This window comes from Sinocyclocheilus grahami, unplaced genomic scaffold (genome assembly GCF_001515645.1).
Source record: "Sinocyclocheilus grahami isolate Dianchi unplaced genomic scaffold, SAMN03320097.WGS_v1.1 scaffold55.1, whole genome shotgun sequence".
NCBI classification, from domain to species: Eukaryota; Metazoa; Chordata; class Actinopteri; order Cypriniformes; family Cyprinidae; genus Sinocyclocheilus; species Sinocyclocheilus grahami.
Window position 1 is genome coordinate 4062577 of NW_015505234.1, and position 24550 is coordinate 4087126.

Genomic DNA, 24550 nt, shown 5'->3' on the forward strand with positions numbered 1-24550 from the left:
CTAAATAAACAAAGAAAAGACGACAAACAATATTTTGAAAAATGTTGATAGCTAAACAGTTCCCACTGACTCACGGTATGGACAAAAACACAATGGAAGTCACTGTTTGCTTCTCAACATTCTTCAAAATATCTACTTTTCTGTTCCGCAAAAAGTTTGTCATGTTTGTAAATGGTGAAAACTGACATTTTTAGGTGAACTACCCCTTGAAGTCTAAATTGTTGGCTCGCAGCGTTGAGTTCGCTCAGTAGCGTAGATGCCATGAATGAGAGAAACTGCTCAAGTTGAAGAGAAATGTAGCAGCTGATATTTTAAACACAATCAGTGTCCATTTTCAATATACTAGCACACAAACAATCACACCCAATGCAGTTATTGCTTAAAAGCAGGGTATGTACATCCAGCGTGTACAAATTGATAAAAGAAAACAAAAAAGACATATTCGTGTGCGTAAATCTTTAAAAGATTTCACCAAGTTCTACTGGTGAGATAATAAATGCAAAACAAACATCAAGTGTTTCATTTCAACAGACATAAGAGCAGCAAAGCAAGCATGTACGTTACACCCACATTCCTTGTTAACATGCCCACATTGAATGACAAATGATACAGTCTCCATATAGTGACAATTATATCTGAATTATTCACATGTGCCTCTTTTGTCTGTACATTTACTTACAAATATGATATCAAATAAGGACCCTGCGAACAGCTTTGGTTCTACTCAGATTCCTTCCCACCCACCATTTCTTATAGCTATATAAGAGACTCTTATATCACGATATCAATGTAAAACTCAATCCTGAGTGCCAAAGCTGCTGTACTTTAGCACAACACTTCTGTAAGGAACTGATTTTTATTTTACAAATTATACATCTGCTTAAGCGGTCCCTCCCTTTTGATTCCTCTGGGTCTGAAAGTGGCCCCATAAGTGGCAAAGGCACTGGACAGATGAGGACAGCCGTTCTGGCCGGTTTAATTTAGAGTACCCTCTCTATCTGATTGGCAGCATTAAGTGACCACCACGACACGCTGTTCCTCAGTGGCCTCTGCAGCTTCTGCATCTACCCTGGGCTGGCCTCTCCTGGTTGCTCGCGTTTCCTGGGGAGAGGTCAGGGTGAGCAGGGCGCAGAGGGCTGCAGGGGACGGGTTTGGGAGGGAGGGCAATCAGACCTGGAGCTCATCATAGCAATTGTCACACACTCGGAGAGGCTTTTTGGAGGAGGGTGTCAGGGCGTTGCGGGCAGAGCACTCCGCACAGAAGATGTTGCCGCAGTGTCGACAGTGGTGCTGGGGGAATAGAGAGACACAGGGGTCATGATTCAGGTCAGGTGGTTAAGTTAGGTTAATGTCACACTGATAGATAGAATGGAATGGATGTGACAGATGCTTGGATTGTTTGGGCTGGGTATTGGCACGGATTCGATTATAAAGATTTGATTCACACTTCCATTTGGAGAAATTCTGGTTCAGATATTTCTGGCTCAAACAACTTTGTGACTTTTGATGCACATTTTGGAAACTTTATTTATGCATCTTATGTGTTTCCATCCATGTATTTTTATGTAAATAGAAATAGAATTTCCTTAATGCAGATAAAAATGTATCACAAAAAATGGGATGGGAGGCACACTACAAAAAATAATAATAAAAAAACATGTTTAATATTATATTAGCTTATTTTAGATTAGTAAGCGAAGCATTATTTGTAGCATGTCTCCTAACCCTCCTGTCCTGCAGATCAGGCGTTTATGTCAATAATGAAAATAATAATAATGTTATTATTATTATTATTATATTAACATTATTACTATTATGTGGAGCATTATTTGTAGTGTGCAATCTGTCCTGCAGGTCAGGCATTTTTGTGAATAAATAACAATCATAACTATAATAATAACATTATTATTATCATTACTAATATTTTTATTAGTATTATTATTATAATGAAGCATTATTTGTAGTGTGCCTTCTGTCCTGCAGGTCAGACATTGTGAATGAATTAATTAATGAATGAATGAATGAATATTATTATTATTTGTATATGCATCCACTGTAAAATATTGATGTTTTAAGAATTGATTAGATCATTCAAATGAAGATTACTCAAAAAAAATGAATACTTCACAATGTTACACTGGGAATCCTTTTTATAAATAATAAAATATAAATATGACAGAAGATATGATATGGATGTAAGAATGACTCATTGCCAATGACTTCCTGAGAACATCAAACAGACGCTTTTGTTGGTGGAACGTGCTTTGATGCACCATGTCATGTGATCACAGTCCTTTGAACGCAGGCGCACGGATCAGTAGGTTAGATCATTAACATTGTATTGATCTCATACTTTGATCCATTCAAGCAGCTGCCTCATCAAATAAGAATGTGAGCGTGTGTGTAGGCATGATGCAGACCTTTCTGACAGTGACAGAGAAGCCCTTCCCACAAGCCATACAGTTCTGCACCTCGTGATCTTCCGCCCACTTTCGTGTGAGAGACTGCGACTGCTTTATCTGGAACAGGAAGAAGGGGCCACATTTGACTAAAAACTGAAGTTTACTTGGCTAGAGATGCAAAACAACACCAAAACTGAATTGTAAGGTCAGTAATCTCAGTATGTCTGGTGTTGGCGTCAGCCTGACCTGTAAGGACTGGTTCTCCCGGCCAAGCTCCTGCATGGCGGCTGTAGTGTCATCCAGCTTCCTGCGCATCTCCACCAACTTAGCCTGAAGCTTCTCGATCTCACCTTCACCCTGGACACACCTGGAAAAGGATCAAATTGAAAGTGATCATCACTTTTTCTGTTTATTTATGCCCAAATTGGTCTAGAGCCATCAAACCTCTCCAGCAGTGCGCGTCTCTCGTCCTGGTTGTTCTGAACGGTGGCCTCCAAAACAGCGATCTCCCCTCTCAGTTCATCCGTCTGTTTCTCCAGCTCGCCCACCCGCCTCTGGCTGCTCTGCCACTCCCGCTTCAGCGTCGCCACGTTCTCATTCAGTGCCGCCACCTGCATAGACATCCCAAGCTCCTGCATGGCGGCTGTAGTGTCATCCAGCTTCCTGCGCATCTCCACCAACTTAGCCTGAAGCTTCTCGATCTCACCTTCACCCTGGACACACCTGGAAAAGGATTAAATTGAAAGTGATCATCACTTTTTCTGTTTATTTATGCCCAAATTGGTCTAGAGCCATCAAACCTCTCCAGCAGTGCGCGTCTCTCGTCCTGGTTATTCTGAACGGTGGCCTCCAAAACAGCGATCTCCCCTCTCAGTTCATCCGTCTGTTTCTCCAGCTCGCCCACCCGCCTCTGGCTGCTCTGCCACTCCCGCTTCAGCGTCGCCACGTTCTCATTCAGTGCCGCCACCTGCATAGACATCTTCACCTCCGCCTCTTCCCTCTGGTTCTCCACCTCCTCTTTAGCCTTCACTTCTGAAGCCTGAGAAAGGAAGAGAATGTAACTTTTCTGTGGAAAATTTAAAACACATTTTTGCTCAGCAATTGCTAATCATTAATATTAATATCATTAATTGCTAATCACTAATAACAACAGTAGTAATAATAAATAAATCAAGTTGATATTATCAGTACCAGTTGCTGTTGTAGTTTGTCCGTCTCAGCTTTGAGCTGCTGCTGTTTTTGTTTGATGGAGTCTCTGGTCTTTTGATGCTCTCTCTGTTCCTGCTCCAGAGATGCTTGAGCTGCCTCCACCTTCCCCTGCAGCTCCACCTTCTGCTGGATCAACAGCTGCTTCGCTGCCTGAAGCGCCTTCAGCTCCTGTGAGAGATATACAAACAATTCTGCCAGTTATAAACATAGTTAGATGTGAACCTGTAACGCTTTGGGTACAAGCCCAGATCATCAAACTATGCTACACAATTCATGGTAATCCAAAAGGCATCAAAATACTTAAGATAGTGGACAATGAAGAACAATGATATGCCATTTAAAGGTGCACCATGTTTTTTTTGTTCATTATTCAGAGTTTCCACAGCAGCACATCTGTTTTCAACATTGACAATATTAAATGTTTTTTGAGCAGCAAATCTGCATTTTAAGACGATTTCTAAAGAATCATGTGACACTGATAACTGGCGTAATGATGCTGAAAATTTTGTTTCACCATCACAGGAATAAACAATACATTTGGATAGTTTAAATATATATATAAAAAAACTGTTATTTTAAATTGTAATACTATTTTACAATATTACAGTTTCTACTGTATTTCTGATCAAATAAATGGAGCCTTGGACCCCAAACTTTTGAACGGTAGTGTACAGTCTCATACAAAAGCAAAATATTTCAGTAAGCTCCATTATAAAAATATTTTGGTCATAACTACTTTATTAAGTAACCGAAAATGTACAAAAATAGGTTAGTGAAATTAAATGTACTTTGGCTGGTCATTAATAAGTATTAATAATAAGCCTCATTATGGGGGTCCCTATGAGGAGGAAACCGACTCTGCTAAGATTAAAGAAGCTTTTTTAGGACACTGATAGGATTCAAAGTACTAATATTTTGAGGGAAGAAAATAGCAATTAACAATAATTGTACATATTTTACATATAGTGCACTTTTAAGTGACAGATTTTAAGGCTGCCATGATTCATAAAAGTGATTTGGGCCAGAGGCGATCAGTCTGACCTTCTCATTCTTCTCAGCCAGAGCTTTAAGATCAGCAGACAGTTTGTTTTTGTCCTTCTCTAGAGTGCTCTGGCACACTTTGAGCTCCTCGCATTGAGCCTTCTCCTTCTTCAGCTGCTCTTCAGTTTGTTCCTGAAACAAAAGACACAGTCAGCTGAACAACTCGACATTTCCATAAATAACATAATGAAATAATAATCTCCATGTCTGTGTTGGTAAGCAAATTAAAGTTATAACAATTCCTGGTCACAACAGAAGGTTGTATTGTAGTTTCGCTGTGTCTGGAACAGACTCTTTATTCATAGCCACACAATCAAGGCCGGTGGCATTTGCTTCCGTAACCTTCACACCACAGCAACATCTGTGGTTCAAAGGCTGGCTTGAGGCCACAACGGTGATATCTAAAAAATCTGCAGCATATTTTGTTACCTGTTGTTTCTGGAGCTTCTGTAGAGCCTCCACCTGCTGTTTGATCTTCTCGTCTCTCTTGCTGAGGTCTTTCTCCAGCGTCGTGCGGCCCGTCTTCAGCTCCTGGATCTGGGTTTCGTGAGCACTGAGCTGGTTCCTGTTGGCCACCATCTCCTCCTGAGCTAGAACCAGCTTCTCCTCACACACCTACATGACAAATACGAGCTAATAATCACAAACTGCATGTAATAATTTATTAAGATGTGCTCATACTTTATAAAACAAACCTTGAGATCCTGGCGTACAGCAGAGAGCTCCGATTCTTTGCCGTAGTAATCAGACTGAAGGGTGGCGAGACTCTCTTTGGTGCTGTCGCTGGTCTTCTGCAGCTCTGCACAACGATTCTTCTCAGAGTTCAGATCTTTAGACAATGCCGTCACCTGCTCCTTCAGCTCTGCCTCCTCTTCAGTCTGAAACACAATTCAATTTATTCACGGACATAATGCCCAGCAACATGGCAGTCCATTCAAAAATGAAATCCTGTCACCATTTACTCATCCTCATCCTCCTTCCAAATGCGTATGACCTTCTTCTTCTGCGGAACACAAAAGAAGATATTTTGGAGAATGCAGGTAACCAAACAGTTTCAGTTCTCATTGACTTTCAAACCAAAGTCCAAACACCAAAGAACCAAAACTGTTTGGTTATCAATGTTCTTAAAAATATCTTGGGTTCCACAGAATCAGGTATACAGATTTGGAATGACATGAGGGAGAGTAAATAATGACAGAACGTTCATTTTTGGATGAACTATCCATTTAAGAACAGGAAATGAAACATTCAACTTGGGTGTGTTAAGAGAATTTATGTGCATTTTATGAAACATAAGTGAGTAAGGAAACTCCATGTGCCTTTTTAGTGAGGGAAGTCTGCAGCTCGGAAACTTGTGCCTTAATTTTCTTCACTTTCTGGCTGAAGGACCCCTGTGTGGTCTTCATCTCTGCCTCTAGCTGCTGTACACTGTTTTCTTTCTCTTTCAGTGTATCTTGAGACTGTTTCAGTTGAGTGTTCAGTGCGGTCAGCTGAGACTGAATGCCCTTTTCTGCCTAAAAGATTCAACAATTGCAAAATATCATGATTCTTCTAACATGGGTTTACATAAAGGTTGAAATCAATGCTTCTTTAGAGTTATACTTCACAGTCTTACCTCTATAGATTTCTCAAGCTGACCTTTGACATGGCTGAGCTCTTTAGAAGCGGTCTCTGTGTTTTTCTGAAGCTCTTGCTGTGCTTTCTGATAAAATGTCTCCTACAAATTAGAGAAAGGTTGATATATAAATTTATGTGAAAATGTTTGCATGAAAGAAAAAAAATGTGACTTTATTTTGAAGCATAAACAACGGTCCAAACATTTTTTGAGGCCAAAATCCTCACCTTCTCCTCCAAAGTGGCCTTGCTGCTCTTCTTCTCTGCCTCTAATTTAGTCTGGCTCTCTTTGAGAGCTTTCGAGGCTTTGTTTAGAGCCTCTTTCACCATTGCCATTTCTTTAGTCAGAGCTTCCTTCTCCTCCTGAGCTTTCTTAAGATCTGCGCTCATACCCTGGACTTTCTTGTCCAGCTCTGCTTGCCGCTTCCGACCCTCCTGAGACAGTTTATCCAGGCTAGCCTGCAGGGTTCCATGCTCCTGCTCTGCCTTCTTTAGCTGTTGTCTTGTTTCGGAGAGGGCTGATGTTTTCTTCTTCAACTCCTCTTGCTGTGTTGCAGCTCTGAGACAGAAAGGAAAGGGAAAATCCTCATGTCACACCTGTGATCTATACATATTAGATTAGAAGTGTGGGGTCGGTAACATTTTTTGTCTCTTATGCTCACCAAAGAAACATTTATTTGATCAAAGATACAGTAAAATAATATTTTGAAATAATTTAAAAGTTTTTAATAATGGTTTTCTATTTTAATATATTTTAAAATGTAACGTATTCCTGTGATGGCAAAGCTAAATTTTACTCCAGTCTTCAGTGTCACAGAAGACTGAAGAATTGACATTTTTCCATATGAAGTATCTACCCTTGTTTCTCAGCGTCTAAAAGACGGTTCAGCTCCTTCATCTTCATCTCTAGCTCACTGATCTGCTTCTTCAGCATCTGCTGCTCTTTCTGAGCCTGTTCCCTTCCAGAGCGGAGTTCAGTTAACTCTACCTCTGCTTTCTATATCAGACAAAAACACATGCAGAAAACACATTACATCACAGAAATGTCATTATAATACAATCCATATTAAAAGATTCAGTTATTACAATGGTGTGTAGCTTTCAAGCATTTCTCCATCAAGTAAACATCGCAGATTTTTCCAAGTAATTCATAGTAAGCAAAAAGTCAATAACAAAAAGCAAAGAAATAAATCAAGACTGCTTTCTTGTCAATACTGTCATTTGATATCTCTAACACAACACAACAGGCCTGTAACATTTTTAAAATGAAGTCACGATGACAAAGCAGAAATGTGCTGCAGTGACACTGACCTTGGTTTGGGTCTCCAGAGTCTCTATCCTCTGCTCTGCAGTCAGCAATTTGTCTCTGCTGTCCTTCAGACTGGTCTCCAGCTGAGAGCACTGCTCCTGCTTCTCCTGCAGCCTGCGGCCCTGCTCCTCTAGCTGAGCCTGCACTTTACTCAACTCCTGCAGAGACACACGACAAAAACAACGTCTATGAACCTCCAACAAAATGACTGATATAAATACACTAGGTTCAAATTTTGTCAAAGCAATTGTACATACTTGTTGCTTATCTTGCAATGCATTCTGGGCAGTCTCTAGGTGGTTCTCCAAGTCGGCTCTCTGGGCATTCTTAGCTGCTTCGGCAGACAATAGCATCTCAGTCTTGGCTTTTAGCTAAAACACAAAAAAGTAATATATAAACTTTACTAGTATTTTGTTTTAATACTTAAGTTGGTGACAATAATTAAATATGAATAAACTTTACTAATATTTTTACATCTGTAAATCATTAGGCTGGAATAAATAAAATTGAAAAGCACTATAATGTCACTTTGCATTAAAGGAATGATTCACAGAAAACTGGTTTAGAATGAGATGGGGTGAATAAATTAGACAGAAACTCTTATTATTTATTATTGTGTTTACACTATTATAGTATTTATTAAATTTTTGAGTAGTCTTCTAATTCTATATTTTCCATTATCATTTTATTTTTGTTAGTTTTAGTCAATTTTTGTGCTTTTGACATTTTTATTAGTTTATATATTATTTATTATACTATATATTAAGTTTTTCATCTATTATTAAGATTTTATTTAATTTCAGCTTTATTACAATTAATGAAAACTACTCTAAATTGTTTTTGTTTTAGTAAACAATAACAACTGGCCAGAAATAGGTATAATTTTCATGTTTGCATTAATTATTATTTTAAATAATTATGAACAAACACAACACAAGTACCTGTGTGTCTAGCTGGGCAATCTTCTCTTTGCTCTCTGTGAGCTGTGTGGTAAGCTCAGAGATGGTGGTCTCGAGGCTCTGGCAGCGGTCTTGCGCTGAACGCAAGTGGGTCTTCTGCTCCTGCACCTGCTCATGAAGGTTGTCCTGAGCCTGTTTGTGGCTCTCTGACTGGTTCTTGAGCTTGTCGGTAAGATGCGTAATCTGAATTAACACATGGGTGAAAAACTAGAGTGAGCTTCCTCCCTGTTCAAAGTAGTTTAGTCATACTAGTCCAGTGTCCAGTACCTGTTCCTGTAGTGAGTGATTTTTCTCTTTTAATTGGTTCAGCACAGCCGCCTCTCCTTCACCGGCCTGGATCTTAGCACACAGATCCTCTCTCTCTGCTTCCAGCTGGCTCACGCTGTCCTTGCTCTTCTGCAGCAGAGCTTCAAGATTCTGGATCTTCTGGTCCTTGTCCCCGATCTGACGCAACACCTGCTCCAGGTCGTTCTGCATAAGAAAGTCAAAGGAGCATGTATGTGTCACTGTTTCCACAAAATATTAAGCAACACTACTGAAAATGTTGAAATTATTCTTTAAAAAACAAATTAGCATATTAGAATGATTTCTGAAGGATCATGTGACACTGAAGACTGCAGTAATGGCTGCTGAAAATTCAGATTTACCATCACAGGAATAAATTACAATTTAAAATATATTAAAATAGAAAAATGTACTTTAAATTGTAATCATATTACTGTTTTTCTGTATTTTTTAATAAATACAGTCTAAAAGGTACATTTATTTTCCTGCACAGTAAAGCAAATATTGCTTTTTCTAAAATAATCCACTGATGGAACACTTAATGAGATGCTACAGTTATTTTTACCTGTGCTTCTCTAAGTTTGCCATTAGTGTTCTGTTGAAGTGTTTGTATCTCTTGGTGCTGCTGTTTGGATTTGTCCAGCTGATGCTGCAGGTCAGTAGACTTGGTAGAGCTCTCCTTTAACTACACACACATAATCACAGATACGTACAATCATAGAGAATGAGAGACAAGTGCAGTGGTTAAAAGTGAAAACAAGACACTCAAGCCCACCATAGTAATAATTATTTGGTCTGGGTTTTGCATGTAAACATGCATTATCAATTAACACGCTGATTACGGCAGAAATTACTCTCAGTGTGCTTTATTGCACTCATGTGGTCCAAGTCTTCCAGCTTATGTCCAGTATTGTGATATATGTATTAATCAGCCATTTTTTGTCTTTACCTGTTCCTCCAAGCGGGACAGTTTAAGCTGCAAGTCTGTCACCTGCTGCTCCCGATCTTTGAGTTTCTCTCCTGATAGCTGTCTCTGCTCTTTCAGCCGGCCTTGCAGCTCCCCCAACTGACGCTCAGTTTCCAGCAGCTTTGCATGCAGCTAGAGAGGATGGAAGTATGAGAGCCTGATTACAAGTACAAATCTTTACACAGCACTTACACACCTGGATCAGCACACTTATGTAAGAATGCTCTTTATGGATTTCAGCTCAGCCTTTAATACTTTAGTAGTCTTCCTCACAAACTGGTTCCCTCACAAATTAGAGTCTAAGCAGCTCGCTGTGCACATGGATACTGGACTTTCTAAGCAACAGACCCCAGAATGTCAGAATGGGAGGTCACACATCATCCACTCTCATCCTGAACACTGGCACACCACAGGGGTGTGTCCTCAGCCCCCTCCGCTACTCGCTCTTCACACACGACCGCTCCCCCTTCCATTCTACCAACACCATCGTCAAGTTTGCTGATGATACCACCATAGTAGGACTGATTATGGACAATAATGAGACAGCCTACAAGGAGGAGGTTCAGCATCTGACAGAATGGTGTTCCCTCAATAATCTGGACTTAACATCTCTAAAACCAAGGAACTTAGTTATAATAGATCAAAGCGCACTGAGCACTCTGCCCTCTGCATTCATGGAAAGGAGGTAGAGAGGATAGAGAGCTTTAAGTTCCTTGGTGTGCACATCTCGGCCGACCTCACTTGGTCTGCACTCTGCCCACATCTCCCATCAGGTGTGGAATGCCCAGCATTATATCAGACTCTGCTTCCTCAGGAAGCTAAAACATGCTCACCCTCCCTCATCACCTGCTGACCAATTTCTATCAATCAACAATAGAAAGACATTTACACTGGCCATCTTAGAAAGAAAGCCAGCTGTATTATAATGGACACCACTCACCCTGGACATTACCTGTTCTCCCCTCTGCCCTCTGGGAAGAGATACAGAACAATCAAAACAAAGACTAGCAGATTAAAAGACAGCTTCTTCCCTCGGGCAGTCAAATGCATAAACCTTTCTCCTACCTCTCCCAAATACTAGTGCACATCAAACCTTTGTCTCAGGAACTACAAGTGGAATACCATACACTGCATATTTGCACTAAACAAATGTATATATACTATATACATATCTTCATATACGTTTATACAAATTACTGTTTTATATATATATATATACAGTGGGGGAAAAAAGTATTTAGTCAGTCACCAATTGTGCAAGTTCTCCCACTTAAAAAGATGAGAGAGGCCTGTAATTTTCATCATAGGTATACCTCAACTATGAGAGACAAAATGAGAAAAAAAATCCAGAAAATCACATTGTAGGATTTTTAAAGAATTAATTGGTAAATTCCTCTGTAAAATAAGTATTTGGTCACCTACAAACAAGCAAGATTTCTGGCTCTCACAGACCTGTAACTTCTTCTTTAAGAGGCTCCTCTGTCCTCCACTGGTTACCTGTATTAATGGCATCTGTTTGAACTTGTTATCAGTATAAAAGACATCTGTCCACAACCTCAAACAGTCACACTCCAAACTCCACTATGGCCAAGACCAAAGAGCTGTCAAAGGCCACCAGAAACAAAATTGTAGACCTGCACCAGGTTGGGAAGACTGAATCTGCAATAGGTTAGCAGCTTGGTGTGAAGAAATCAACTGTGGGAGCAATTATTAGAAAATGGAAGAGATACAAGACCACTGATAATCTCCCTCGATCTGGGGCTCCATGCAAGATCTCACCCCGTGGGGTCAAAATGATCACAAGAACTGTGAGCAAAAATCCCAGAACCACACGGGGGGACCTAGTGAATGACCTGCAGAGAGCTGGGACCAAAGTAACAAAGGCTACCATCAGTAACACACTGCGCCGCCAGGGACTCAAATCCTGCAGTGCCAGACATGTCCCCCTGCTTAAGCCCCCTGCTCAAGTATTGAGATGAAATTTTGTTATTGACCAAATACTTATTTTCCACCATAATTTGCAAATAAATTCTTTAAAAATCCTACAATGTGATTTTCTGGATTTTTTTTTCTAATTTTGTCTCTCATAGTTGAGGTATACCTATGATGAAAATTACAGGTGTGTGTGTGTGTGTGTATACATTATGTATATTGTTTTCAGCGCTACATTGTTTATTTGGACAAAGTACTCTGTCTGGCACAAACCATTGTATTTTATGTACATTTTATAGTACGATATTTCTCATTACCTTTGTACCTTCTGGATTACCTCTCTCTTCTTGTTTAATATCTCTATTTGTATCTGTACTTGTGTCAGTCTTTTTTTTTTTATGCCAAACCTTTTGAGCTGCTAAACAAGTCTTTTGTTGTTTCAACATTAGACATCTATTCTAAATGTGTAATGGATCAATGGGTTTGATTCAGGATGGGTGGATTTGATTATTATTGTAAATAAAAAAGATAGAATTGCATGGATAAATGGATGGATGGGTTTGACTCGGAACTAAAGGGTGGGTGGATTTGATTCTGATTCTAACTGGATGGATTCGAATATGAACTGAAGGATGGCTGGATTTGATTCTGATTCTACCTTGAATTTGATTCTGAACAAAGAGACGGACAGATTTGATTCAGATTCTAACTTGATGACTTTGATTCTAAACTGAAGGATGGTCAGATTTGATTCTGATTCTAACTTGATGAATTTGATTCTGAACTAAATAATGGCTGAAGCCGATTGTGAACTAAAGGATGGATTTATTTGATTCTGATTCGAACCCTGATGAATTTGATTCTGAACTAAATGGTGTTTGGATTTGATTCTGAAATAAAAGATGGATGGAATTGATTCTAATTATGGATGGATGGCTGTTATAGTATTGTGCATTTATTTTACTGACCTGGCTGATCTCACTTTGCTGCTGCAGGCCCTGGTTTTCTTTATCCTCTCTCTGCTGTTGAAGTTGTTTCCTCTCTGCCTTCAAATCCTGGTGGTCCTTCTCCAGCTCGCTGAGTTCCCGCCTGAGTCGTGCGGCCTCCTCCCCGCGTTCGGTTAATTCAGCCTGAACCCGACTCAGAGCTGCCTCTCCTGATGACACCCGGGCTTGGCTCTCCTGGAGCTCCAGGTCTTTCTGGTGCAGACTAGCCTGAAGACTCTTCTTAGAGGCCTGCTCCTGACCCAGACGCTCTTCGAGTTCCTGTCTCTCCTTCTCCTTACGCGATAACTTCTCTGACAAAAGCTGAGGAGTGACAGAATGATTAGACGTTTATTGCCATTCAGGTTTTTATTATGATGGAGTAAAATGACAACTCGACATGTCTAAAAACATACTGTCTTTTTATGACAATTAATAATATTACATTCTTCAGACCAGCCTATGCACACTGTACAGAGCAGCAATATCCAATAAGATGCCAAATAACAGTGTTGTGGCATGCTGACAAATATCTGGGAATTCTGGGATAGCTCAGTGATCTCTCTTATGAGAGCAGACTTTTATGAGGGTAGGGCTGGGCAATTGTGTTGTGACCTTTGCCTGTGACAGCTATAAAAAGGGCAAGGTAGATAAGATCACATTTGGTAATGTGTTGCTGTTAACAGTGTTTTCTTGCATTGGCCCATTTTTAGAGTCTTAAAGGGATAGTTCACCCAAAACTGAAAATGTCAACATTAACTCAAGCTGATTCAAACCTGTATGACTTTCTTTTTTCTAGTAACCCTACCTCCAGTACTTTAGAGCAGTGGTTCTCAACCAAAACCTAATTGAGGTCTTAGAAACTTCCAAGAGGACTGCAAAATGTCTTAATTATTTAAAATAAATAATGTTATATAATTTAATATAAAAAATGCCTGCTTATATATTTATATATATAGAGAGAGAGAAAATAATGTATGTAATGAATACATAAATCATAATATGTAAAAGCTGTTAAAACACATAAAAAATATAGGCCTAAATATCATGAACTATTAATAAACAACAATTTTACAACATTTGTTCATCTAGATTTAGAAATCTACAAATACTAACATATTTTTTAACTATTTTAGTTGTATATAATTATTACATTAATTAATCTATTATGAAACAACAGGAATTAACAATGAACAATAGCATATTTATAATAGCATTTAACATTATTTTTATATGTTAACATTAACCTAGATTAGATAATTACATAAATAATATATACAGTACAAAACAAATAATATTCCGTAATAATCATTCACTTTAGTTCCTTATACACAATGTATTAACTAATGTCAAATTAAACTTTATTATGAAGATTTAAAAACAAAATAAACTGGTAACTTAAAAAAGTTATAGGTTAGATGAGACAAGATCATTGTCTGCAAGTTTGCCCTCTTTCTTATTCCTGTCCTTGAATGTATCTTCCTTTTGAACTTGAAATTATCGTTTATATTTATCCCGCAAGGACACTTCACAGGGATGGTTCTATTAACGACCCCTTAATCGCCCCTATACCACTTCCCATCAGTACCATGATCCACATTTTTCAAAAGCCAGCCCACCTTTGGAGTCTGATCTCTTAATCTTGTCTTGACAACTGGAACAATGGACTAGAGAGCTGTGGGTCTTTACCTGTGGCACTATATTGCTCTGACCACCACAACAGGCACGAGACCAATCACCCCCTGCTGCTTTAATTACACAGCATCTGTGGTGTGTATGTCAACACTCTTTAATGGCCAATCAAAACACATGGTGTGCTGATAGGTCAATGGGGCGACTTTGGACTGAACACATGGGGCCAGCAGCCCAAGAAGCTTCCTATGAAATGTGTTGGGCCATTTCCTGAAAGCCAGCTGGTGATGCTTGCAAATGGCGGTACAGTAAACTTATATTTGGAAGTGGGTCTCAACATATTCAGCACTGGCGTGTGTTCTGTGAAGCTGTAAAGTAGGCCATTAAAATATACAGCTGGATTTGCTGGGAGCATACAGCACATGCCTTGTTGCTTAGGGTGATCTAGTAAATCTAGACACAACAGATCTCCATCTGTTTGTGTATGTGAGTGTTACCTGGGTTTGCTGCTGGAAGTTGTTCAGGCTGCTCTGTAATTGGTGGATCTGCTGGGTGTAGACCGCTGCCTCCTGAGGACCCTTCTCCAGTTCTGCCTTCAACTGAGCAATAGTTGTCTACAAACAAGCATGCAAATGTGAAATCGCCAAAGCAAACAAGTCTAGTGTCATTTATGCTCGCTTCAATTTTAATATGCTGTCCACTCTGTCTAAAGTCTGATATTTTTGCACATGGTAAAACTAGAGAGCAAGAAAAGAATAATTTCATTGTATAGTGCATTTTTCATTGGATGAAAATGAAAAGAACATTACATTATTGTGGAGAATGAGGGTAAAAATTCTAAAGCTGATGACATGAAGAACATAAAAGAGCATAGACATTAAGAGAGACTTGCATAATAACTTACATTTTCTGAAGAAAAAAAGGGGCATTCTGGCAAAAATAATGAAAAACATGACACTGAGGCATTCAAAAGGAAAAATTGTTACCTCCAGTTTACGAATCTCCAAGCGCAAGCAAAGCAGGTTCAGATTTAAGTGAAGGGTGAATGAGGGAGAAGGACACACAAACACAGACCAGTGAGGTGAGACAGGACACACGGTACAGAGGCAGAGGTGCCAATACACAGGTTATGACAAGTACTTTGGGACAAAACACTGACTATGTTTCAAACCCTGGTGCGCTGCCTACCTAGAAGGTGTTTTAGGCATGCTTCTGATGATAAATATAGCAAATAGACACTAAGTCTGGGGTCAGTAAGATTTTTTGTTTTTAAGAAATTAATACTTTTATTCAGTCAGGACACATTAAATTAATTAAAAGTAATAGCAAAGACTTCAGCATTGTTATGAAATATTTATTTCAAATAAAAGCTGTTCTCTATTCATCAAAGAATCCTGAAAAAAAGAGTATCACAGTTTCCGCAAAAAAAATGTTAAGCCGCATTTTCAAGTGTTTTAACATTGATAATAATAAGAAATGTTTCCCGAGCACTAAATCAGCACATCAGGATTATTTCTGAAGTAGTGGCTGCTAAAAAAAATCTGTTTTACCATCACAGGAATAAATTACATTTTAAAATGTATTAAAACAGTTATATTAAACTATAATAATATTTCACAAGATTAATGATTTACTGTATTTTTGATCAAATGAATGCATCCTTGGTGAGCAGAAGAGACTTTTGAACAGTTGTGTAACTATTTTATTACGTTTTAAAGAGTATCGAAAGAAAACATCAGTTCAAAATGAAGTTCTCACACTTTGTGTGTGATTCATGCGAGAAACAACTTGGCTACGTTTACACGACAACGGTGTAGTCAAAAAAAACGGAAAAGTTTTTCCCTTGCGTTTTTAAAAAGTTTCACGTATACACAACAACGTTTTCAAAACGATTTGCGTTTACACATATCCACGAAAATGGCCAAAAACGATGTATTATGTATGCCAGGCCAGTAGTTGGCGCTGTCACCTTGTTAGTAAACAGTACCTGTAGGGAAGTGACGATTAAATAATGTAGGTCTATATGATGCATCTCCGCTGTTGGTTGTAATATTTGTGAAGTAAATCCACACTTTGATGAAGAAGCGTTAGCAAACTCTTGAGCAGCAACAACGCTGCCTACCTAGAAGGTGTTTTAGGCATGCTTCTGATGATAAATATAGCAAATAGACACTAAGTCTGGGGTCAGTAAGATTTTTTGTTTTTAAGAAATTAATACTTTTATTCAGTCAGGACACATTAAATTAATTAAAAGTAATAGCAAAGACTTCAGCATTGTTATGAAATATTTATTTCAAATAAAAGCTGTTCTCTATTCATCAAAGAATCCTGAAAAAAAGAGTATCACAGTTTCCGCAAAAAAAATGTTAAGCCGCATTTTCAAGTGTTTTAACATTGATAATAATAAGAAATGTTTCCCGAGCACTAAATCAGCACATCAGGATTATTTCTGAAGTAGTGGCTGCTAAAAAAAATCTGTTTTACCATCACAGGAATAAATTACATTTTAAAATGTATTAAAACAGTTATATTAAACTATAATAATATTTCACAAGATTAATGATTTACTGTATTTTTGATCAAATGAATGCATCCTTGGTGAGCAGAAGAGACTTTTGAACAGTTGTGTAACTATTTTATTACGTTTTAAAGAGTATCGAAAGAAAACATCAGTTCAAAATGAAGTTCTCACACTTTGTGTGTGATTCATGCGAGAAACAACTTGGCTACGTTTACACGACAACGGTGTAGTCAAAAAAAACAGAAAAGTTTTTCCCTTGCGTTTTTAAAAAGTTTCACGTATACACAACAACGTTTTCAAAACGATTTGCGTTTACACATATCCACGAAAATGGCCAAAAACGATGTATTATGTATGCCAGGCCAGTAGTTGGCGCTGTCACCTTGTTAGTAAACAGTACCTGTAGAGAAGGGAAGATTATACAATGCGTCTCCGCTGTTGGTTGTAATATTGGTGAAGTAAATCCACACTTTGCTGAAGAAGCGTTAGCAAACTCTTGAGCAGCAACAACTAGTACCATATACTCCGCCATTGTTGTGTATGTTTGTTCGTTGTGTATGTCTACATACCTAACACGTACTGACGTCACCGTTTTCAAAGATTCCCGTTTTGGGTGTTTACAAGGAAACGACAATGGTGCCGTTTTCAAAAACGTCCACTTTGAAACCCGTTTTCAAAAATATGCGTTTTCAGTCCCCAAAACGCCATTGTCGTGTAAACGGCCCCTCAGTTAGGTTGCATATTATTGCTTTACTAGACAGCTCTCTAGGGTCTGAAACAGTGACACTATAATCTAATTAATTTATGGAGGCATATTGCAAAGAATGATGCTAGCAACCTTAACATTTCCTTATACCGTCACTAGATGGCAGCCTTTGAATTAGGTAGACCAACAAACGTCAAACCATTATCTGAAGAAAGCACACTTAAGTGACCCTTTTGTAATGATCTATGAACCAGAACTATTCTGTTTGTGGGACCTTATATAATATTGAGAAGCGATTTTTAGGTCAGAAGTGCAGGCGATTACAGGCATGTTTACAGGAAACACTCAGAGGTGGGAGGGCCTGCCAGTGGGTTAATGGTGCCCCTCAGTTAGGTTGCATATTATTGCTTTACTAGACAGCTCTCTAGGGTCTGAAACAGTGACACTATAATCTAATTAATTTATGGAGGCATATTGCAAAGAATGATGCCAGCAACCTTAACATTTCCTTATACCGTCACTAGATGGCAGCCTTTGAATTAGGTAGACCAACAAACGTCAAACCATTATCTGAAGAAAGCACACTTAAGTGACCCGTTTGTAATGATCTATGAACCAGAACTATTCTGTTTGTGGGACCTTATATAATATTGAGAAGCGATTTTTAGGTCAGAAGTGCAGGCGAGTACAGGCATGTTAACAGGAAACACTCAGAGGTGGGAGGGCCTGCCAGTGGGTTAATGGTTAACCTCAGGAATCTGCTAGAGAGGATAGTCAGTGTGACCCTTAGATGTTTAACAAACACGTTCGGACACGACATTATGATTGAAAGTGACAGTATGAAATAGTTTGAGAGTTTTAATGCCAGCAATCTGCAGTCGTTTGTGATCTCGGTTTACTTCAATGGGCAAAGTGACATCACTGGCGCACCCATTCAAAGGTCAGTTGCTTGTCTCAAAATGACCTTTCATTATCTCTGCCTTCACGAGCTATTGATTCTGGCACGAGTCTCCATATTTGTCCGCTTCTATCAATACTTACATTTTCCGGATTAACAGCAGAGATCGACTGTTTGTAAAACATCATGGTAACTCTGTCCTCACGTCAGTTATACAGTGCAGACAAGGTCACAGCAGGTTTGAGCTCACCTCTGAGGTAGTGAAGCTGGCCTGCAGCTGTTCGTATTGGCTCTTGAGGCACTCGGACTCCTCCTCCCTCTCACGGGTCATGTTGTCCATGAGCGTCTGCACCTGCACCAGCTCTTTCTTCAACACCTCCACGTCTTCCACTCCAGGCCTCTGGAGCTGGAGGAGAGCCAATGACAGACAGGATTAAGCCAGGAGAGACTGATGAGTTAAGAGGTTGATGAGGTATGGGCAGCAGCAGCTGAGAGGATGCAAACTCATTAATTATCATGAGACAATAGATGTGACATTACCAGCTCTACCGCCAATTTATCTTTCTCCTGTTTCTCTTTTTGCAGATCTTGGTTTAGGTTGGCCAGCCTCTGCTCCAATGCTTCTCTCATGCTTTTCTCCTCATCATAACGAGATTTTATGTCTGGGATATGAAACACATTTTATTTTATTATTTTATTTCATTTAGGACTGGCCTTAAGCTGAGAATTTTAAAAATAATTTTAAATATAGAAACAAACACTTTAACATTCTAAAGATCACATAAATATTAGGCAGGAACATTCCGGCAAAACCTACCAACTATCTCAGTTGCGAGCTGAGCAGCTTTCTGTTCAAACAAGTCTTTCATCTGTTTGATGTTGAACTTCTCGGTCTCAGATTTGTTGAGCCTCATCTCAAGCTCTGAGGAGAAAGAAGCACTGACTGCAACTTCACAAAATGAACCATTATGCTTAAATAAAACATTTAAAAGTATGTTCAGGATTCAATACGAGATAACACTCTGTTGACAGCATTTGCACTGAAAATTATTTTGATATATCCTTTCATTTTTAATTCAATTAAAATGCTGTTACAGTATATATACATTTAAAAAATGCAATATCCTGTGCTAATATGACAATCAATGTAATGCCACAGAGCTATTGATTGAGCTTAACTTGTATTGGACCCAGTACATTCCTTTAAAGAATGAAATCAACACTACTCAACTAACCTGATTCTTCACTAGTACCATCACTCTGTGAGCCCTAAAATCGATACACATCCAGCAATTCAATTAGAGAACACAGCAAACACTCCTTCAGTAGACAATAGACACCATTAAAAGTGTAAACTTTTCTTAATTCATCTTTGATCTCTGTTTGAGCAACCAAGCATTTCAAAGGATTTACTTTGTTAGTTGCTACATGTCCTTGTACTTTGTCTAATTCTTTTTTCAATTCCTCAGAAAACCAGCGTTCCTCCTGAAAACACACACCAAAATTGCACATCAGCAATTTTAAACCCAATACATATATCCAGTGGAATAACATTATTGAGTAATGGTGCTATGAGTAACGCACATTTCATGCATCCTAAGGCCGATACGATAAGAAGGGTGGGAGTAAAAGGCATAATACCTTCAGTGAAGCCTGTAAATCTTGGACTTCTTGTCGAAGAAGGGTTAGATCCTCCCTTAACAACAAAACCCACAAGCCTTTATTATAAATTTGTCATATTAATGACTATTTCTGTATTGTTGAAGTCTTAGTATAGTTTGCTTTAAGATTAAATAAAATGCTGGCTAGATTATCTGGTTGAGAGACTGAGTTTCTCTGACAAGAAAGGAAGCAAGTAGGGTTTAATATTACAGAAGCCCACCTGCCAGGGCTGAAGGGGGACGGCTGGTCTCCTGGCTCATGGAACACCTCATAATGTTTGAAGAGCTCCTCAGCAGAGTTATGTGACTTCATACACTGGGGACAAATGAAGCCCTGTGGACAAAAAAATTAATGCCACAATGAATTCAGGCGAAGATACGAAACAGCAAAGAAAATGCAGCGTAACATCACATCAGGTACTAAAAGGAGCGTTAAAGGGAGAGTTCATCCAAAAATATTCTTATACCATTTATTCACCCTGATTTTATTCCAAACCCATATGATTTTATTACTTCTGTCGAACACAAAAGGAGAAAATATAGACAAATTCCTCACATACTGTAAAAAGCTCTAATATGACGACTCATAGGGACTAATTTTATGGTGATTTTTTGTCATTTCTAAAGCTTGATGGCATCTGGTCACCATTCACTTTCATTGTATGGAAAAACAGCAGCATGAACATTTTGATAAACTTCTAATTTTGAAAGAAAATCTACAGTTTTAGAAAAAATTTGATTGAGTAAATGATGACAGAACTTTAATTTCTGACTGAATTTTTTCCTGGAACAGGCTTGAATACAACACTGATATCATTTTAGCAAATGAAAGAAAAAGTCTTTAAAGCAATGAGGCATTTAGGCAGTATGATGGTAGGGTTATCAATTTAATTTGGCTTACCTCGGAGGACTCATTATTCATATCAGCAGACGGCTGCTCAGACTCCGAGCTCTGGGAACCTCCTTTCCCAGGAGTCTATTTCCAAAAAGATATGATCAAAGAAAGCAGAGAAAGGAAGGATTTGAGTCAGACGTCATCTGTGAGAAACTTCATCTCATTATGTCACACTATTCAGGTCTGGCACAGCTGATCATGTATCTGGGCAGCCGATCAAGACTGAGTGCTGGTTTGGCCTGCTCACTGCATGTCATTCACAAGGTGTAAAGGCAAAGATCGCACTGTCGGCTTCTTGGGATGTTCTCGGCACAGCTGTCATTCATACGAGGACATGCATCGGGCTGAAACGGTATACTCAGCAGGATGGGCGTTTAACGTTTGCCTCGATCTTGGCAAACGAGAACAGTATGATGTCAAACAATACTGTGCTCAAACATTGATACGCCCTTGACATTTTGACATTTCATATGTGCCTACTGTCAGATCACAAGATGTCACAGTGGTTGGAAACTGCTCTTTAATCACTATTAGATCTCACTCTCAGCTTTCCTTTCACTTGTTAAAGAGAATAACTTTGACACCTCACCACATAACATACTGGCCTGGTTCAAAATATCTTTTTACTATGATAAAATGTTCTATGTCCATGTCCAAATATGCCGCCTTTCCCATGCAAAAATCAGTATGCCATTTAAGCAGGGTGTTCAAATTCTCAAAGACTGACTCTGTATTACATTTATATTTAATCATTTAGCAGACACTTTTTTTATCCAAAGCAACTTACAAATGAGGGCAATAGAAGCAATCAAACCAACAAAAGAGCAATAATATGTAAGTGCTGTGACAAGTCCCGGTTAGTCTAACGCAGTACACGTAGCAAGTTTTTTTTTTTTTTTATAATAAATAAATGTTTTTTTTTTTTTACAATAAATAAAAAAAACAAGTAGATCGAATAGAAATAGAATAGAGAGTGCTAGTGTTAAAGGGTAAAGGCTTTAAAAAAAAATAAAAAACAAGGAGTTAGAACAGAAATAGAATAGAAAGTACAAGTGCAAGTGTTAGAGGGTCAAGTGTAGATGGAAGAGGTGTGTCTTTAGCCATTTCTTAAAGATGGCTAAAGACCCAGCTGCTCGGATCGAGTTAGGCAGCTCATTCCACCAGCAGGGAACAGTTCAGGTAAAAGTCTGTGAAAGTGATTTATTATATATTATGGGAGTTGGGTGAATCTCACAAAAACCTGCCAAGAAATATTCATGTCATTCATGTTACACCTCAAAACCAGAGGGCAAAATATCCTTTATTTTGCATAATTTTATTTTGATATAACCTACTATTAGGAACCTTGGAATGTTGTTGTTGTTGTTGTTTTTTGCCCTATTTTATTATTTTCAGGATAATTAGTAACATTTCATCCCCTAATTCTTGTTATTGTAATGCAGTCTCTCTCTTTCTCTCTTTTTTTTTTACTTTATTACAGAACAAATACTGTTTTGTGATTATTTAAAATAAATTAACTTTAAAGGCAGTGCAGCAAATGCTACCAAGATCTTGTATAAATGTCTCGAATCATTGATGTATAAATAACTGTATGATAAAATATACATTTTAAATAAATATTTGTTACAATAAAAATAAAATACACTATCGTTCTAAAGTTTGGGGTAAGCATTTTTTAAAGAAAGTAATTAATAAGACATTTATACTGTTACAAAATATTTCTATTTCTAAAAAAAAAAAAAAAGCTTTACTTTTGAATTTTCTAATCATCAAAGAACCCTAAAAAAGCAGCACATATTAGAATGATTTCTGAAGGATCATGTGACACTGAAGACTGGAGTAATGGTTGCTAAAAATTCAGCTCTGATATCACATGAATAAATTAAAATATATTAAAAGAGAACCGTTATTTAAATTTGCATTTAAAAATATTAGTTTTTACTGTATTTTTAATCAAATAGATGCAGTATAACAACTGCAATATATATATATATATATATATATATATATATATATATATATATATATATATATACACAAGTTTAGAACAGTAGTGTATGCATACCACAGCACAGGCCAAGAAATACAAAAAATGTAATCATGTTGTATGTCAAAAAAAAAAAAAAAAACGAACATTTTCGATTTTACAGGAATATTAAGCAGAAATCACGGATTCCTGTGCTGTCAGCTGCTGTATGACTACAGCATATAAGATCCCGACAGATCAGACATTTCAATTCATGGAGAAATCTAGTGTGAGTCACAGATCACTGCAAAATACATTCACACCAGCTATTTCAACAGGACACATCTTTTGGACAAAATTAACAAAGCTGAAACATTGCCGTTGCTTGTCGTTAATGATAAAAAAGCCTTATTAATGAGTAATTGATCAAAGCTATGTAGCACCGGCTAACAGGCTAACAGATCAGTCTTCATGTCAACATTTACGCAGAATGATATTATCAGGATATTTAATATTCCTCAAGAACAAAACCTATCTTCTGCCCTCGCGATTTGAGACTGTCCTCAAGAAACCACAAGCGAAAAGTCATTATTAATCAATCTTGCACAAGGCCATCATTCAGTGTCAGGCCCGACGAGCTACAAATCACAAACAACTGCATGAATGTCTGTGTGTATTTCACTCACCATCTGTAATATTCGCCTTAGCATTCTGGTCCTTTCTCTGGTTAGAACTATGAAAAATTAAATCTGAAAAGTTTTGTACAAATGAGTGTGTTTTAATATTTTGTTGTTGACACCTGCAGACACACACTGCTGCTTTTGTAACCCCACCCGTTTTCCGCTAAGTCCCGCCCTTCACCTAATCAATGTTTGCTATCATTGGACCGCTTGAATGAACGGCTTCTAAGGTGCCCAATCGTAGGCTGTCTGTAAGGAGCATCCACCAATCATTGGAAAGAGAGATTAGGTCAAAGGCGGGATGGAGCTCAACAGTGACCGCCCACTTTTTTTTTTTGCCTTGATTCCGGAAGTATTTTTCCCCATTCATTTTTTTTCCAATCAGGAAAAAAATACAATAAAATTATATTCAATGTCATAAACAATTGCCATTGAGCTCTGAGATTAAACACAACATTACAAACATTATTTTGAAGTAAACAAGTATTCGAAAACCAGAGAAGTATACAATCGTAAGGTATTATGAGGCCATGAACTACGCATCGCATGAAGCATTTCGAATAGCCTCCTGAGAACCAGAAAAAAACTGAAACAAATTGAGAAAAACATTTTTGAAAAACAATTTATTAATATTTTTTATTCTATGTCCTTTGTAGACGACGCCAGGACTAAGTTATATATATATGTGTGTATATATATATATATATATATATAGACATGAAAAGGCATGTATAGGCAAAAACAATCTTTTATTTTTTCGTTCACCAATCAGTTTTTGGGTTTCAGGCTATTTTTAACCAAACTTTGTACAAAGCTGATTCTCATCTATGTTATGAAAGATATAAGAGAATGATTTGATATACTATTTTATTTTATGCAATATGCGTATT

General features: G+C 38.1%; 1 protein-coding gene across 3 annotated transcripts; it reads right to left on the reverse strand.

The window, feature by feature from the left end:
- LOC107583815 (early endosome antigen 1-like) lies at positions 1-23816 on the reverse strand. 3 transcript variants are annotated; one of them, XM_016270155.1, is made up of 31 exons: positions 23667-23816; positions 21021-21095; positions 20341-20453; positions 20100-20154; positions 19872-19943; positions 19694-19727; positions 19276-19380; positions 18999-19120; positions 18709-18864; positions 15320-15334; positions 14831-14947; positions 12687-13025; positions 9769-9918; positions 9385-9504; positions 8802-9005; positions 8517-8717; positions 7833-7946; positions 7578-7733; positions 7124-7263; positions 6495-6825; positions 6268-6369; positions 5972-6166; positions 5348-5530; positions 5082-5267; positions 4653-4784; positions 3594-3779; positions 3370-3441; positions 2847-3013; positions 2649-2769; positions 2421-2519; positions 1-1290 (listed from the first exon to the last, which is right to left on the reverse strand). In XM_016270155.1, the coding sequence occupies exons 1-31, from the start codon at positions 23688-23690 to the stop codon at positions 1168-1170; spliced, it is 4209 nt and encodes a 1402-aa protein (XP_016125641.1). In that variant the 5' UTR covers positions 23691-23816; the 3' UTR covers positions 1-1167. The 3 variants fall into 3 exon arrangements, with proteins under 3 accessions (XP_016125641.1, XP_016125642.1, XP_016125643.1); XM_016270156.1 differs by lacking the exon at positions 15320-15334; XM_016270157.1 differs by lacking the exons at positions 2847-3013; positions 15320-15334 and having other exon boundaries at positions 3203-3441.
- Positions 23817-24550: the final 734 nt, after the last annotated feature.

What these genes read in the sequence shown, in the direction of transcription:
- LOC107583815 (XM_016270155.1), bottom strand. Translation starts at nt 23,690, where the DNA reads ATGCTAAGGCGAATATTACAGATG. An exon ending in TGAATAATGAGTCCTCCGAG is followed by an intron (nt 20,454 to 21,020) that starts GTAAGCCAAATT and finishes TTTTGTCCACAG; the next exon opens with GGCTTCATTTGTCCCCAGTG. An exon ending in AGCTTGAGAAATCTATAGAG is followed by an intron (nt 6,167 to 6,267) that starts GTAAGACTGTGA and finishes TGAATCTTTTAG; the next exon opens with GCAGAAAAGGGCATTCAGTC.